At 42.5% G+C, this 16,790-nt stretch overlaps 1 protein-coding gene across 1 annotated transcript; it reads left to right on the plus strand.

The window, feature by feature from the left end:
• The first annotated feature begins 9,923 nt into the window (after positions 1–9,923).
• Positions 9,924–14,754, plus strand: bend3 (BEN domain containing 3). Its single transcript, XM_055865167.1, has 4 exons — positions 9,924–10,175; positions 11,399–11,453; positions 11,593–11,789; positions 11,966–14,754. Exons 2-4 carry the CDS (start codon positions 11,402–11,404, stop codon positions 14,201–14,203), a joined length of 2,487 nt encoding a protein of 828 aa, XP_055721142.1. The 5' UTR covers positions 9,924–10,175; positions 11,399–11,401; the 3' UTR covers positions 14,204–14,754.
• Positions 14,755–16,790: the final 2,036 nt, after the last annotated feature.

Raw genomic sequence — 16,790 nt, forward strand, 5'->3', positions numbered from 1 at the left:
GTCATCTGTTGAGTTATTTTATTGTGTTTACTACTTTACTGCTATTATGACTTTGCTCAGTCACCGTGCAACAGAAAACAAAAATCTAGGATGGGAAAATGTCAACTTTCGTTGGCCGTGCCACGAGGAGCACACTTGAAGCTCCGCCAGCAGTAATTATTAATGAGTCCCATTCCCGTGACCTGCAGCAAATGGACAGGAAATGCAAGGGTATTGATTGGGCCGATGTGCACTGTGGGTTGGCGCCAGGGTGGTGGCCTGTGGTTTCCCTGGCACTCTCGGCAGGGGATAGCCATGGTGTGAAATTGGGTAGAGACAATGTTCCCTCTAAGCATGAGATTGAACTTCACTCAACTTTCTAGAGTTTTCCCCGTTAGTTAACACTATCAACATTTCCCTTTACTGTGGGAATTGTGATCGAATCAACACAATATTAGCCACTTTCAATGCAACATACTGAAACAAAACAAACTATGCAACACTAACTATGCAAGAGATTTTGTTGTAGGCAGAATGCATTGGAGTATGATTCTATTGCATTAACAGGCATGACTCAGTCCTGTACTCTACACAGACCGGTGAGCCTTAACCAATCAGCTGCAGTATTGCAAAGCAGACCATTTGCCATATGGATTTGTGCCATTCACTTTGAAGTGGAGTGTTTTGTGATCAAAGCAAGAGCTGCATGTAGCCACGTGTGCACATTTGTTCATATTCTTTGCTAGTTAGTGAGTTATTGGCCCAGTTATACTTAATTTGTAGTCAGCAATGTGGTAGTGATTGCATCCTACAAGAGCACAAAATCTGTACATTTCTAACCATCTTTGAAAAGCAAGTCCGGTAAAGAGCTTTTTTTTGTCCTAAAGGGGCAGTATTGTATTTTGAGACAGACTTGAATAAGCTAAGTAGCCAAGAGGAAGGGGAAAAGACAATGACTGCGAGGCTGATCCAGTAATGCAGAGGGCATTTAAATAAAAATGTGCATCTGTCGATGGGATGTGGGTAGTAGTTTGAGTCCACTCCTATGTTTTTGGCTCTGTTAGGTTAGCTGCAGTGTTGCCTCCATTTAGTAGGAACATTGTGTACAAGAGCAAGCCTCTGGCCATTGATGTAATATTAATCCATGCCGTGAGCAGACAGGAGGAAAGAAACATGGGAAGTTAAAGGGACCAAACATGAAGAGGAGACTAGGGGAAAAGAGCTTTGGGTCTTCAAATATCTAAAACAAAAGTTTTTCTTTAACTGGGATTTTTTCCCCCTGAGAACATTTACCTGTCTTTCTTGAGCTCCTTGCTACAGGCCCAGAATTACAGGTGTGGATCTCTAGTTAGAATTAGGTCCTTACACTTCAAGGCAGGGAGGTTGCAGTTTAGAAGTCTCCATACAGAGTGACTGCTCCATGTACAGTATCATACATCTGCAACCCAACACTTATTATTCATAGAGATGATTTTTGTGGTTTGCTATCCATTGCACCCAGACTGCTAGGTTGACAAGATGGCTGAGTTTACACAAATAATGTTGTGGAGGGCGCAGCAGGCAGCAGCTACCCCCTGTGAGTGGGTGTCTGTGTGGTGTAATTACAGATGGGATGCAGTGGAGAGCCAGCCAGCACAGCAAAACAGATTCGATTACAGCAGCCCCACATCATGCTCTTACAGACAGAGGACAATGCCACTTCAAAGTCCACAAAACAGAGACTTCAGACTTCAACGAGTGTCTTCAAGGGGCGGCAGGTAGCCTTGTGGTTAGAGCACTGGGCCTGTAACCCAAAGGTTGCTAGATCGAATCCCCGAGCTGACAAGGTAAAAATCTGTCATTCAGGGGCAGGCCGTCAGGGGCAGGCCGCCGTAAATAAGAATTTGTTCTCAACTGACTTGCCTAGTTAAAGATAAAACATTTTTTTTAAAGAGGGCATAATCTCTACATGACATTCAAAAGATGTGAGTACTCTGTGGTCTAGTCCACTAACGTAACTGACAGGAGTGTCCCAAAATGGACACATCAATCCATTGGTTTGCCTGCATTCTACATCTAATTTTAATTGAAGATCTACCCCTTTAACTGGCATTCAGTATTCTATACTAAACATTAATATAAACTATAAATGCAACAATTTAAAAGATTTTACTGAGTTACAGTTCATATAAGGAATCAGTCAATTTAAATAAATCTATGGATTTCACATGACTGGGAATACAGATATGCATCTGTTGGTCACAGATACCTTAAAAAAGGTAGGGGCGTGGTCTGCGATATATACGTGGTCTGCGGTTTCAAGGGGAGGTTGGACATACTGCCAAATTCTCTCAAATGACATTGGAGGCGGCTTATGGTAAAGAAATGAACATTTACATTTTCTGGGAACAGCTCTGGTGGACATTCCTGCAGTCATCGTGCCAATTGCGCACTCCCTCAACTTGAGACATTCTTGTCATTGTAGAGTGGCCTTTTATTGTCCCACAGCACAAGGTACACCTGTGTAATTATTATGCTGTTTAATCAGCTTCTTGATATGCCACACCTGTCAGGTGGATGGATTATCTTGGCAAAGGAGAAATGCTCACAGGGATGTAAACATGTGTGCACAACATTTGAGAGAAATAAGCTTTTTGTGCGTATGTAACATTTCTGGGATATTTTATTTCATCTCATGAAACATGGGACCAACACTTTACATATTATTGTTTAGTGTATTTTGTGTAAATTTGAAAGATCTCTAATCAATAATAGTGCCATGATAGACTTTCAATTAGTCTTTTCACAAATTACCTTTCCGTGAACACCTGTTAATACAACCACATGGCTGACTGTGATGGATGAAACCACTCAGTGCATTAGGAACAATATGCTGTTCTCTCTTCAACAGAAACGAGCATATTGTCCAAAAATTACATTTTAACGAGCACTTCAAAGTGTTAAGTGCTGAATCCCAGCCCCTTTGGTGCAAGCCTTTGCTTCAGCGACCTCCGACTTTCCAGCACAGGTCTCGCACTTCATTGGCTGACAGATCAGACTGCCACGCCACACACTGCCACTGAGACAGCTCATTACACAAATAATGACTGTCGCACCATCTCAGCTACAGCGCATTGTCTTGTTATATCAGCCCAACATCGACACATTTGTGACCAGTCAGTGCTAGAACATTGGGTACTAACTGGTGTGCGTGGATGTTAGATATGATACAGTATGTCCTCGACAGAACAAGGTCAAGTTGTGCTCCCTACATTGTGATGGCACTGAAATATCTTTGTTAATTTGCAGTATCCGTTTGTAATGCCATGGAATTTGGGTTTGGGATTTGGAACCTGTCCAATATGGTAATTTATGGACAATTATTCCTGTTTATTTAGGGGACCCCTTTTGGCAAAAGAACAACCCAGGAGCCAAAGGTTATTATATCCTCCTTTTGTATAGCCTTTTTAATGGCAGTTCATGGGTCTCCAACCAATTCGGTGCCTTTATGATTTCACATAATTAAACAATTCTGTCATAATATGTTTTCCCATCTCATGAGGTAATTTTTGTTTTACTATAGTAATTGTCTATTTAAGGCCCAGTGCAGTCAAAAACGTAATTTCCTGTGTTATATTTATTTCCACAATATGAGGTTGAAATAATACTGTGACATTGTGAAAATTACGATAATGCCCTTTTAGTGTAAGAGCTGTTTGAAAAGACAGCCTGAAATTTCAACCTGTTTTAGTGGGATGAAGTTTTGGCCTTCCATGTGACAATTTTACCGAACAAGAATATAAATGCAACATGTAAAGTGCCATGTTTCATGAGCTAAAATAAAAGATCCCAGAAATGTTCCATACACACAAAAATATGATTTCTCTCAATTTTTGTGCACATCCCTGTTAGTGAGCATTTCTCCTTTGCCAAGATAATCCATCCACCTGACAGGTGTTGCATATCAAGAAGCTGATTAAACAGCATGATCATTAATTACATAGGTGCACCTTGTGCTAGGGTCAATGAAAGGCCACTCTAAAATGTGCAGTTTTGTGACAACACAATGCCACAGATGTTTAAAGTTTTGAGGGAGTGTGCAATTGTAACGCTGACTGCAGAAATGTCCACCAGAGCAGTTGCCAGAAAATTGAATGTTTTAGAGAATTTGGCATTACGTCCAACCGGACTAAAAACCGCAGACCACGTGTAACCACACCAGCCCAGGACCTCCACATCTGGCTTCTTCACCTGCGGGGATCGTCTGAGACCAGCCACGAAGACAGCTGATGAAACTGAGGAGTATTTCTGTCTGTAATAAAGCCCTTCTGTGGGAAAAACTCACTCTATGTAAACGATTGGTCACTAAATCCGTCTGGAATGACCATGTAAAAACGGTTGACTGGTATGCCCTCACCCGTCTGAGCGGTCGGCTATGAATGCCCTCACCCGCTACATACTTATAACTGATTGGTTTGGTTCTGTCCTCTATAGTACTTGTGCGGTTAGAACATGATGTTGAGGCCCATACTGAACACTTGGTCACCACCACATGCACACGCAGACACAGCTGTTTCCATTTGAAGATGTTTATATGATTTTGGTCATCTGAATGACTTGGAATCTTCAAATGGAAACAGCTGTGTGTGTGTTGTGGTCACCGCAGTGTCTGCCTCAACTAGCAGGGGATCAATCAATGACATTGATTTATGAATCCCTTTTTACATCAGCCGATGTCAGAAAGTGCTATACAGAAACCCAGGCTAAAACCACAAACAGTAAGCAATGCAGATGTAGAAGCACGGATCCCCATTGGGTGGAGAGGACGACTCCGCAACCAGAACAGGCCCCATGGCAGCGGCTGGCTGTGGCTCAACGACTGGAGCAAGAGTCTCCTTTACTGTGGCTGGGAGGAGCTGGCTGAGGAGGGTGCAGACCTTGGTGTCATGGACTGTGCACTCTGGAGTTGTCTTCATCTGCTTGGGAGCTAGGCCAGTTCCGACGCTCCCGTGCCTCTGGCTGGGGGGGCCAAGAGGGACATCGGTTGGGACAGCAGCTGGAGGCACTCCTGACGATCTGGCAAATACGACCAATGGTCCCATGGAGGTGGAGAACACTCAGGCCGGGAGTGCCTGGAGTAGTGTCTCTCAGGGGAGTAGCCAAGCCGACTCGGGGAGGACCGGCAGTGATGGCGCTCCCGTGGCGGTGATGATGGCTCTAGCCGGGGAGACCTAGAGTGGTGGTGGTCAGGAGAGTAGCGGCGGTGCTGGTGCTCCCGCGGCGGTGACTCAGGCCGGGAGAGCCTAGAGTATGCCCTCTTGCTGCTCGTGATGCAGGTACTCGTATTCTCTCATCAGCTCCCAAATGGTGAGGGTGTGGTCACTCCCTGACCACTGAGGAGGCCTGTAGCAGGGCTGGTAGTCTCTTAGATGAGAGAGGTGTATAGGGCCTCGCAACTCATCTTCCTTAGGAACATGGGTCTTCTCCCTTCGGATGACGATAACACTCTGACCGAAATGGGTGGGTGCAGTGTCCAGATGTGCATTTCCAAGCTCTCTGATTCGTTGGGAATGGCAGAGCTATGATGGGTGAGGGATAATTTACAGCTTAAGTCGGAAGTTTACATACACTTAGGTTGGAGTCATTAAACTCGTTTTTCAACCACTCCACAAATTTCTTGTTAACAAACTATAGTTTTGGCAAGTCGGTTAGGACATCTACTTTGTGCATGACACAAGTCATTTTTCCAACAATTGTTTACAGACAGATTATTTCACTTATAATTCACTGTATCACAATTCCAGTGGGTCAGAAGTTAACATACACTAAGTTGACAGTGCCTTTAAACAGCTTGGAAAATTCCAGAAAATTATGTCATGGTTTTAGAAGCTCCTGGTAGGCTAATTGACATCATTTGAGTCAATTGGAGGTGTACCTGTGGATGTATTTCAAGGCATACCTTCAAACTCAGTGCCTCTTTGCTTGACATCATGGGAAAATCAAAAGAAATCAGCCAAGACCTCAGAAAAAAATCGTAGACCTCCACAAGTCTGGTTCATCCTTAGGAGCAATTTCCAAACGCCTGAAGGTACCACATTCATCTGTATAAACAATAGTATGCAAGTATAAACACCATGGGACCACGCAGCCGTCACACCGCTCAGGAAGGAGACGCGTTCTGTCTCCTAGAGATGAACGTACTTTGGTGCGAAAAGGGCAAATCAATCCCAGAACAACAGCAAAGGACCTTGTGAAGATGCTGGAGGAAACAGGTACAAAAGTATCTATATCCACAGTAAAACGAGTCCTATATCGACATAACCTGAAAGGCCGCTCATCAAGGAAGAAGCCACTGCTCCAAAACCGCCATAAAAAAAGCCAGACTACGGTTTGCAACTGCACACTTCCCAAAATAGATGGCATCATGAGGGAGGAAAATTATGTGGATGTATTGAAGCAACATCTCAAGACATTAGTCCGGAAGTTATAGGTTAGTTACAAATGGGTCTTCCAAATGGACAATGACTCCAAGCATACTTCCAAAGTTGGCAAAATGGCTTAAGGACAACAAAGTCAAGGTATTGTAGTGGCCATCACAAAGCACTGACCTCAATCCTATAGAAAATGTGTGGGCAGAACTGAAAAAGTGTGTGTGTAACAGTTTAACTTTAGTCCGTGCGAACCAGGGACCTTCTGCACACATCAACAACAGTCACCCACCGCTCCACAAAGGCCGCGGCCCTTGAAGAGCAAGGGGAACCACTACCTCAAGGTCTCTGAGCAAGTGACGTAACCCGATTGAAAGGCTATTAGCGCGCACCACCGCTAACTAGCTAGCCATTTCACATCCGTTACACTCACCCCCCTTCAACCTCCTTTTCCGCAGCAACCAGTGATCCGGGTCACGGCACCAATGTAACAGTTTAACTTTAGTCCGTCCCCTCGCAAACCAGGGACTTTCATCCACAAAGCATCGTTACCCATCGCTCCACAAAAGCCGCGGCCCTTGAAGAGCAAGGGGAACCACTACTTCAAGGTCTCAGAGCAAGTGACGTAACCGATTGAAAGGCTATTAGCGCGCACCACCGCTAACTAGCTAGCCATTTCACATCCGTTACATGTGCGAGCAAGGAAGCCTACAAACGTGACTCAGTTACACCAGTTCTGTCAGGAGGAATGGGCCAAAATTCACCCAACTTATTGTGGGAAGCTTGTGGAAGGCTACCTGAAACGTTTGACCCAAGTTAAACTTTTTAAAGGCAATGCTACCAAAAGCTCTCTACTATTATTCTGACATTTCACATTCTTAAAATAAAGTGGTGATCCTAACTGACCTAAGACAGGGAATTTTTACTAGGATTAAACGTCAGGAATTGTGAAGAACTGAGTTAATGTATTTGGCTAAGGTGTATGTAAATTTCGGACTTCAACTGTAGGTAGCCTGAGCAGCCAAACTAACGGGAATTAAGGGAAACTGAAGGGACTGTGAGGGGAAGTTAAGTAACGAGGAGAGGAGCAGGACGGCCTTTTTTACACTCTGATTGGCCTGGCTCTGCAATGGGTGGGTCTGGCTCCCAAGTGGGTGGGCCGATGCCCACCCATGGCTGCGCCCCTGTCCAGTCATATGAAATCCATAGATTAGAGACTAATGAATTTATTTCAAATAACTGATTTCCTTACATGAACTGTAACTCAGTAAAATCTTGAAATTGTTGCATGTTTCGTTTATATTTTTGTTCAGTTTAGTTAATAGACCAATAAGCAAGAGAGTTCCAAACCTCTCTGCCAATAACAGCAAATTCTACATTTTTCCCTCCTGACTCAGACCACTCCAGACAGTTCTAGCAAAATTCTTATTTGAGAAATTGTCCTTTGCTAAGAATACTTTTTATCATTTTAATTTAACATTTTAAAAGGTACTTAATTGTTACATAGAAATGATTTGATATTGAGATAACAGCTGATGGACCTACCTACAAGTACATTGTAATATTGTTGTTTGGTGGTATTATACATTTTGTATTGTAGATATGTAGTGATGTTTTATGTGTGATGTAAGTGCCTTAATGTGTTTGGACTCCAGGAAGAGTAGCTTCTGCCTTGGCAGCGGCTAATGGGGATCACTAATAAATACAAATAAAGTAGCAGGGTTGACCAAAACAGGGTTGACGATTTCATCTTAAATCAGCCATAAATCCTCTTGTGACAGGGGGAATGGAAGCTTGGTGTATGAAACAGGGAGGGGCAATTGAATGCAAGCCTCACAAAACAAATGCAATTGTTAAAACATTTCTAGCCTGCCTATCTATGGGTTAACAGGGTTGATGTATAATGCTAGACCCTCTGTTTTCCACCACAACACCAGAAAAGAGTAGGACCAGCTCTCCTGCTTTACATTATGATTTGACTATTTGACTGATTTGACTGTATCTTTTGAAAAAAATATTTCAAAAATAATAGTTTCACCATATTCAGTTCAGTCCACGTAACAAGGTTGACCTTAAAATTAGGGACATATGTAAATGACTCACTAATCACATAAAAAAAATTGTATTCTTCCGAAATGACTGTCAAAGCAACAAAATACCTAGCACTTTACAATGACGGTAAACACTTGGGAGAAATGTTAGGGTTAAGTGGGTTAAAGTCTTCCTAGAAGTTGTAGAGGGTGCACAGAGGGACTTGGCAAATTGCTGAATTTTGGCACTTTAGCAAGTCTTTATTCATATAAAAAATACGATTAATTGAATTCTGCATATAATCATTTAAAAGGGTAGAATAGCAGCTACCTTTGTCTACATAAAATCTTAGAAAGCCTCTAATCCTCACACATGCATTTATTTATTCTTTGGATCAAATGCAGTGGTGTAAACTACTTAAGTAAAACTACTTTAAAGTACTACTTAAGTCGTTTTTGGTGTATCTGTACTTTACTATTTACATTTTTGCCAACTTTTACTTTATTCCTGAAGAAAATAATGTACTTTTTACTCCATACATTTTCCCTGACACCCAAAAGTACTCGTTACATTTTGACAGGAAAATGGTCCAATTCACACACTTATCAAGAGAACATCCCTGATCATCCCTACTGCCTCTGATCTGGCAGACTCATTAAACACAAATGCTGTTTGTAAATTATGTGTGAGTGTTTAGAGTGTGCTTTTGATACTTAAGTATATATAAACCAAATACTTTTAAGACTTTTACTCAAGTAGTATTTTACTGGGTGACACGTTTACTTGTCATTTTCTGTTAAGGTATTACTTTTACTCAAATATGACAATTGAGTACTTTTTCCACCACTGATAAAATGGGATGATGTTGGATTTAAGGCGTTTTAGGTGTGAGAAACACGATTTACTTAAATTTTTATCTGGGAATCTGACTTGGACCAACAGTAGTGGGCCCAAGTGCTATTTATTCACTGCCACCCTCTGTGGTAAATGCAATTCCATTTGAAAACACAGGAGGGAGACATATACCATAGTAATGTTACTTTTTATGTTCAAGTTGCAAGTGCAGCTAAAAAGGGTTGTCGATTGATTGAAATGTGTATTAAAGGACGGGGTTAATAAATCACTTTGATCGATGTTTTTATTGTCATTGAATACATTGTTTATAAAGTCTTCTACCACAAATGTTTAGGTAGGCTATGTAATATCATTGAATGTAAGCGAACACTATAATTCACTTTGTGCAGGTTAAAATGACACTGGATGCATTTTCTCCATGGTTTACTATTCGTTCGTGGCCCACTCTGCGAAGGTACTGCACATCTTCAGAGAGCGCTATAATTGCAGCTACCTGTTGAAATGTAGAGAAAATCTGCTGTTGGGCCGTATTCTGCCTGTAGGCCAGCTCACGTGAAATAGCCTGCAAGGCTATCAAGCCTCATATGGGGATTCGCAAATTAGCCACAAATAATGTAGCTAATTTACCTTTCGATTCATTGCATTTTCGTGCAATTTGGGTCATCGTTTATCTCTGTTGTCATCATGCACAAGGCCCACGGCCACACAAAACACATCCACAGCTGTGCGGAAATGACACAGCAGGCGCGCTCCCAATCACGTCACGCGAGACGGCACAGAGAAGGAAAAAAAAGAAGAGAAACACGAACAACAGTTATCCGTGTGTGAAATTCCCACGACATTCTCGGCAAATATGTTAACCCAACCTTCAATTACTGCAAAGGACTCCATGAAATCGTAAAGGTGAGCTCGAGCATCTGCGTTTTTGAGACAATTCCACGAAGACGAGTGGGAAAAACTCGTCCGAGGATATACACTGCCTCGTCACTAAAGAAGAATCCCTAAAAACAATGATTAGCTAGCTTTAATGCGAAGTAGAAATATCAATTTGTTGTGTTTTTAAATAAATCTCATTGCATTTTTAATTGCCACGAAAGACTCAAGTTGACAGCCTGAAAAGTATGACACAGCTGTGTGTGTAGTCCAAAGAGTATCTATTATATTGGCAAGATAGCCGAGTGACCGCTCTAACAATGGAAAAACATGTCCTTAATGATTGAATGCAAGGGAGATCAGGTGGGTCCATTCTAGCCAGTGTGAGGGCAGATATGCGTGTGTACGTCAGGCACAACTAAGTGCGTTTTCTCAAAGTTGTCGAATGCCACGTGCATCCACTTATATCATTGTATTTGTAACAGCCTAAACATTATATTCGATTAAATAAGCCTCACGTTATTAAACACTCAAAGACCAAAGTACAAAAAGGGGCTTATCTCACGTGGACAGATCTTGGGCGGAGTACATCCTCTCGTTTCGCCTCTTCCTCTCTCTGTGTACTCATGTTTTGGTTCATGGGGCTTCTAGTGGAAGAATGAGGAAGTGGATGGGACAGAAACAGAAGTAAAAGGGGGCGAGTGAGAAGTCATAAAGCCTCTAGTTACAGACGTTGAGTCCTCTCTTGCATCACTACGAGAACACAAATCACCCACTGTTAGCAGTTAAACAGCAGAGCAACAAGTGTATTATATTTATTAGTAAAATGAATGTAGCTTGAATGTAGTCCAATATTTTCGATTAGTAAACATGTGCCCAAGCAGCTGATCAGGGTTCAGTATGACATCATGTAGGCCTAGTTGCCTATGAACATGTTCAAGCAGGTGAAGTAGACAAAGTGAACTTGCAAGTGAACAAGGGCCTGTTTGATTACGACAATAATAACATCATAGGCTTTACTTTCTATGGAACAACACTCAGTTATGTTGTTGAATATAGAATGGGACTTTTAGTCATTTTGAAATATCTTATGAAAGATTAAGTCTAACAATATAGCACAATTTGGACAATGGAATTAATATAATGTGTCTATTTGGTCAAGGTTACTTAACAGTGCAGTGACATTTTAATTCTTAAACGAATAAACAGATGTTACAGGTTTGATTTATTTTTATTCTATTTTTTCACTATAGGATATGAATTCCTCTGACCATGGGGAAAACTCGGATGGAGAAAAGCTTGAGAGAGGTAAGTCTATAATTTTTTTAAATTACACTTATAATGCAACTATCCACTTTGAAACGGTTTGGATTGATCAACACCTAAAGTGGGAAAATCAAATTAACTTGTAAATAACATAACATTGATTTTAAATGTTTTTCTGCAGAGAGAGAACCCATTCAAGACATCAAGTTGGAGACGGATGACTGTGCTATTAGTGAGACAACTGATGGACCACGAAGATGGTCTCTTGGAACTAGTGAGGCCACCAGCAAACGTACTGTTATGGACATGGGCTGTGACGCTCACAATTCTGAATTGGACCAGTCTTCCAGCAGCAAGAGAGTCAGGGTCTCTAGTGAGGTAAATTAATGAAATGGCATAATCTATACCTCATGCCTAACTGAACTTGCTAAATAGGCCTGTCTATGTGATGACATTTGTCCATCTATTTATTTAGCATGCTTATTCTAGTTCTTATGACATAGAAAATACATCTGAGATAAGAAATTGATATTGTTTTTGTTGTCTCTGTGTAGGCCGGGCGATGCTTACTGAGGAGATTGTCTGAAGAGTCCACGAGGCCTCAACCCCTTTGCTTGACATCTGCTGACCAGGAGAAGACTATAGCCTCTTACAGGAAGCCTCTCTACAGCATCTCTCACCGAATCACAGAGAAGAAGCTCACATCAAGCCTTGACCAGCATGTTCAGCATGAGGGAGGAGTGCGGCTAAGCTACAGCAGCCTCTTATCTCCTCAACTGGTCAAAACAGGGGAGCACAGCCGAAGTGAACCCCTCTCTGCCCTGGGGGCAGCAGGGTCCATGTCTTCAACAGACTCTAATCTATACTCCCTCATTGAGAAGATGTTTTTCATCCTCAATACGCTCAACTCAAGCATGACCCAACTGCACAGCAAGGTTGATCTACTTTCCCTAGAGGTCACTCGCATCAAGAAACAGATCAAACCCTCTGAGCTGGCGACTGAGTTCCATCCTCCGCCAGAATACCTGTTGACAAGTGAGGAACTGAGTCAGCTGATGGAACAGACATCAAATGCTGGCGAGTTGGGTTGTCGATTGCTGGTACACCTCTTCCCAGAACTTCTTAAAGCCAAGGAGTGCACTCGTGGTTGCATCGCCAACAAGAGAACGTTGGATTCCTTACATCTGCAGCTAATACGCAACTATGTGGAGGTGTGTTATCCTCTGGTTAAGAACAACAACATTTGGCAGGATGATTGCCTATTACAGATGAATGACTTCTTTAACCGCTTCTGGGCCCAGAAGGATATGGAGAGTGGGCAACAGTCATGTGGGAAACAGATTATTACAAACTTTGGTTTCAAAGCTGAGCAGAACCAGCCCTGCCATTTTATAAATGAGGAGGGACAAGAAGTGTACCTTGACTTAGATTCCAATGGTGACCACACCAACAACAACAAAGTAGTGCCAGACCTTGTGTTTGACACTCAGGAGGTCCGAGAGGATTTTGATGAGCTTTCTTCCCCTGAAGACTTTATGTTTCTTGTAAACCGACTTTTCCCTGAGGTTTTTGAGGAGGGGAGATTTCCAGAGGGTAGTGTGGGAAAGATGATCCTGGACTCTGACAGGATAGAAATTATCCGTAAATACATGGAAGCAAATTTTCCTGATGTCCCAGAGGATAGTTGGCTGCAGGTGTGTGTGCAGCGCATAGAAGACGCAATAGAGGGTTCTCACAGTAATGGCAATGGCAGCGATCCTGAGAACATGAACGATGAAAGCTATGACTCCACAAGCCTCCCTGACGATGTCTCTATCATCAAGATCAGTGACTTGTGTGACTACGAGAGACCAGGTCGTAGGTCAAAAAAGTCCTTGCTTGTGCCAGTCGATTTTGAACAACTTGAGATGCCCCTACCAGATTTCAGTGTGCCTCAAGAGTATCTGCTCTCCAGGGAGCAGCTGAGGAACAACTATGACTGTAGCTTGTCAATTGGGAACTTCGCCTCTCGCCTGTTGGTACTTATGTTCCCTGAGCTCTTCACCTACGACAACGCACGGAAGCATTACAACTGTAGTGGCTCTCTCGGGAAGAAACAGCTTGATCCTGTGCGGGTTGACCTTATTCGCCACTACGTACAGCTCCTATATCCACGGGCCAAGAATGACAGAGTGTGGACCCTGGAATTTGTGGGTAAACTGGACGAGCGGTGCAGGCGACGAGACACGGAACAACGGCGGTCGTACCAGCAGCAACGCAAAGTCTATGCTCCTGAGTTGGAGCAAGAGCCTGTGGACTTTGTGGCTGCTTGCCAAGTGAACCAGCTCAACACAGAGCGCTTGAAGGACTTTGAGATTCCTCCACTACCGCCTGAAAAAAGTAGCAAAGACTTCTGCAAGATCCCCCTGGAGAAATTGACGGTGTCAATCCCGGACTTCCCAGTGCCTTCGGTCTACTGGCTCTCGGACGCTGAAGTGCGAGAGATTGTCCAGCAGAGCCTTTCTGTTGGAAACTTTTCTGCCCGTCTACTGGTGCGCCTCTTCCCTGAGCTCTTCACTCAGGAGAACCTGCGACTTCAGTATAACCACTCGGGCGCCTGCAATAAGAAGCAGCTGGATCCTGTGCGTCTCAGACTCATCCGCCACTATGTAGAGGCCGTGTACCCAGTTGAGAAGATGGAGGAGGTCTGGCATTACGAATGCGTGCCAAGCATAGATGAGCGATGCCGGCGGCCCAACCGTAAGAAGTGTGACATACTGAAGAAGGCCAAGAGATCAAATACTGTGTCCTAGTCAAAGCTGAAAGCAACACTTAATTTTTTAATTCTAAATATTTACACAAGTACATAAGCTGAATAGCATAGTGAAGCCTTTGCACACGGTCCTGTGTAGGATAAGGCCAACTCTTAAAGGCTTTTCATTAGTACTTAATGGATGTATTTGTAATATTGAACTACAGCATTAGTCGTTTTTCATAGACGATATCATGAGATGATAGACTGTTTCCATGTACAAAAACAATACTGTAATAGCTAATCTAACTTACCCTGTAGATAAGCTGTTGTAGCCTTAAAAACAATAAACATGTATATAATACAAAGACAGTAGATCAGTCAAATATGGATAGAAATTGTGATATTATTTTGTTCCATCGCACATGTTGTAGCAGTATGGCACCACTGGTCTTTTATAAAATATTATGTTATACCTTCTTATAGAAGTTTGTACTATAAATCTGTATTAAACTATAGCAACACGTCATGTTAACGCATTTGTAAGAAAATCTGTCGAATTTAGCATTTCATTTTATTAGCATTTAGCTAATTAAATACTTATCCCACACATTTTCTTTGCATCTGATTCAAGCCAGGACGATCCATTACTTAATTATGTAGAATGACTTGGAGAATTTAAGTCTGTTATTAACATCTGTTCATTCAAAATAGTGTCAAGGTCATTTGAAACCAGATAAGCCATTGATGAAGTTTACATACACTTAGGTTGGAGTCATTAAAACTCGTCATGGGAAAATCAAAAGAGTATCTATATCCACAGTAAAACGAGTCCTATACCGACATAACCTGAAAGGCTGCTGCTCCAAAACCGCCATAAAAAAAGTCAGACTACGGTTTGCAACTGCACATGGGAACAAAAATCGTACTTTTTGGAGAAATGTCCTCTGGTCTGATGAAACAAAAATAGAACTGTTTGGCCATAATGACCATTGTTATGTTTGGTGGAAAAAGGGAGGCTTGCAAGCCGAAGAACACCATCCCAACCGTGAAGCACGGGGGTGGCAGCATCATGTTGTGGGGGTGCTTTGCTGCAGGAGGGACTGGTGCACTTCACAAAATAGATGGGATCATGAGAAGGGAAAATTATGTGGATATATTGAAGCAACATCTCAAGACAGCAGTCAGTAAGTTAAGCCATTTTGCCACAACTTTGGAAGTATCCTTGTGGTCATTGTCCATTTGGAAGACCCATTTTCAACTAAGCTTTAAGGACAAAAAAGTCAAGGTATTGGAGTGGGCATCACAAAGCCCTGACCTCAATCCTATAGAAAATGTGTGGGCAGAACTGAAAAAGCGTGTGTGAGCAAGGCCTACAAACCTGACTCACCAGCTCTGTCAGGAGGAATGGGCCAAATTTCACCCAACTTATTGTGGGAAGCTTGTGGAAGGCTACCTGAAACGTTTGACCCAAGTTAAACAATTTTAAAGGCAATGCTACCAAATACTAATTGAGTATGTAAACTTCTGATCCACTGGGAATGTGATAAAATAAATAAAAGCTGAATTAAATGTCAGGAATTGTGAAAAACTGAGTTTAAATGCATTTGGCTAAGGTGTATGTAAACTTCCAACTTCAACTGTACCAAGAGGACTACTGTAAAAACTGAACCATTCCCTTTGATGTAACATCATGCAAAATGTAGATATTACAATTCCCTTGTCAATGGCGAGAAGTATAGTCAGTATTGTCCGCTGAAAACTAATTATTTGAAGGCATTTTGCTTTGGAAGTTCCAAGTGCCTCAGAACAACGGTGTACTGGTCTCCATCCTTGGATTTGCCCAATTCCTTCTTAATGATGACTCTCAAAAGTGTGACAGTGTCTGTTTCTTTCTCTGACAATTTTTTTAATATATTTTTTTTATTTTACCGTTATTTTACCAGGTAAGTTGACTGAGAACACGTTCTCATTTGCAGCAACGACCTGGGGAATAGTTACAGGGGAGAGGAGGGGGATGAATGAGCCAATTGTAAAGTGGGGATTATTAGGTGACCATGATGGTTTGAGGGCCAGATTGGGAATTTAGCCAGGACACCGGGGTTAACACACCTACTCTTACGATAAGTGCCATGGGATCTTTAATGACCTCAGAGAGTCAGGACACCCGTTTAACGTCCCATCCGAAAGACGGCACCCTACACAGGGCAGTGTCCCCAATCACTGCCCTGGGGCATTGGGATATTTTTTAGACCAGAGGAAAGAGTGCCACCTACTGGCCCTCCAACACCACTTCCAGCAGCATCTGGTCTCCCATCCAGGGACTGACCAGGACCAACCCTGCTTAGCTTCAGAAGCAAGCCAGTAGTGGTATGCAGGGTGGTATGCTGCTGACAATACCAGGTCCAAGGTGTCTACAACTTTAACCTGAAGAGAGAACCAAAGCTCAGTACAGTGAAGGAAACTTAAGACTTGTGCCAGACAGGGTGGGGTGTTGATTGGACTGCTCTACCACTTCAGTGCACGGGGGATGGGTTTGGGTCCTTACAGTCTTGTAAGATGTTGAAGGTTGGCAGAAATATGTCTATTATATAAGTCATTACTAGGCACAAAAGTAACTCCCCAATTTACTTTTCTTGATGAGTTTC

Source organism: Salvelinus fontinalis, chromosome 16 (genome assembly GCF_029448725.1).
Source record: "Salvelinus fontinalis isolate EN_2023a chromosome 16, ASM2944872v1, whole genome shotgun sequence".
Lineage (NCBI taxonomy): Eukaryota > Metazoa > Chordata > Actinopteri > Salmoniformes > Salmonidae > Salvelinus > Salvelinus fontinalis.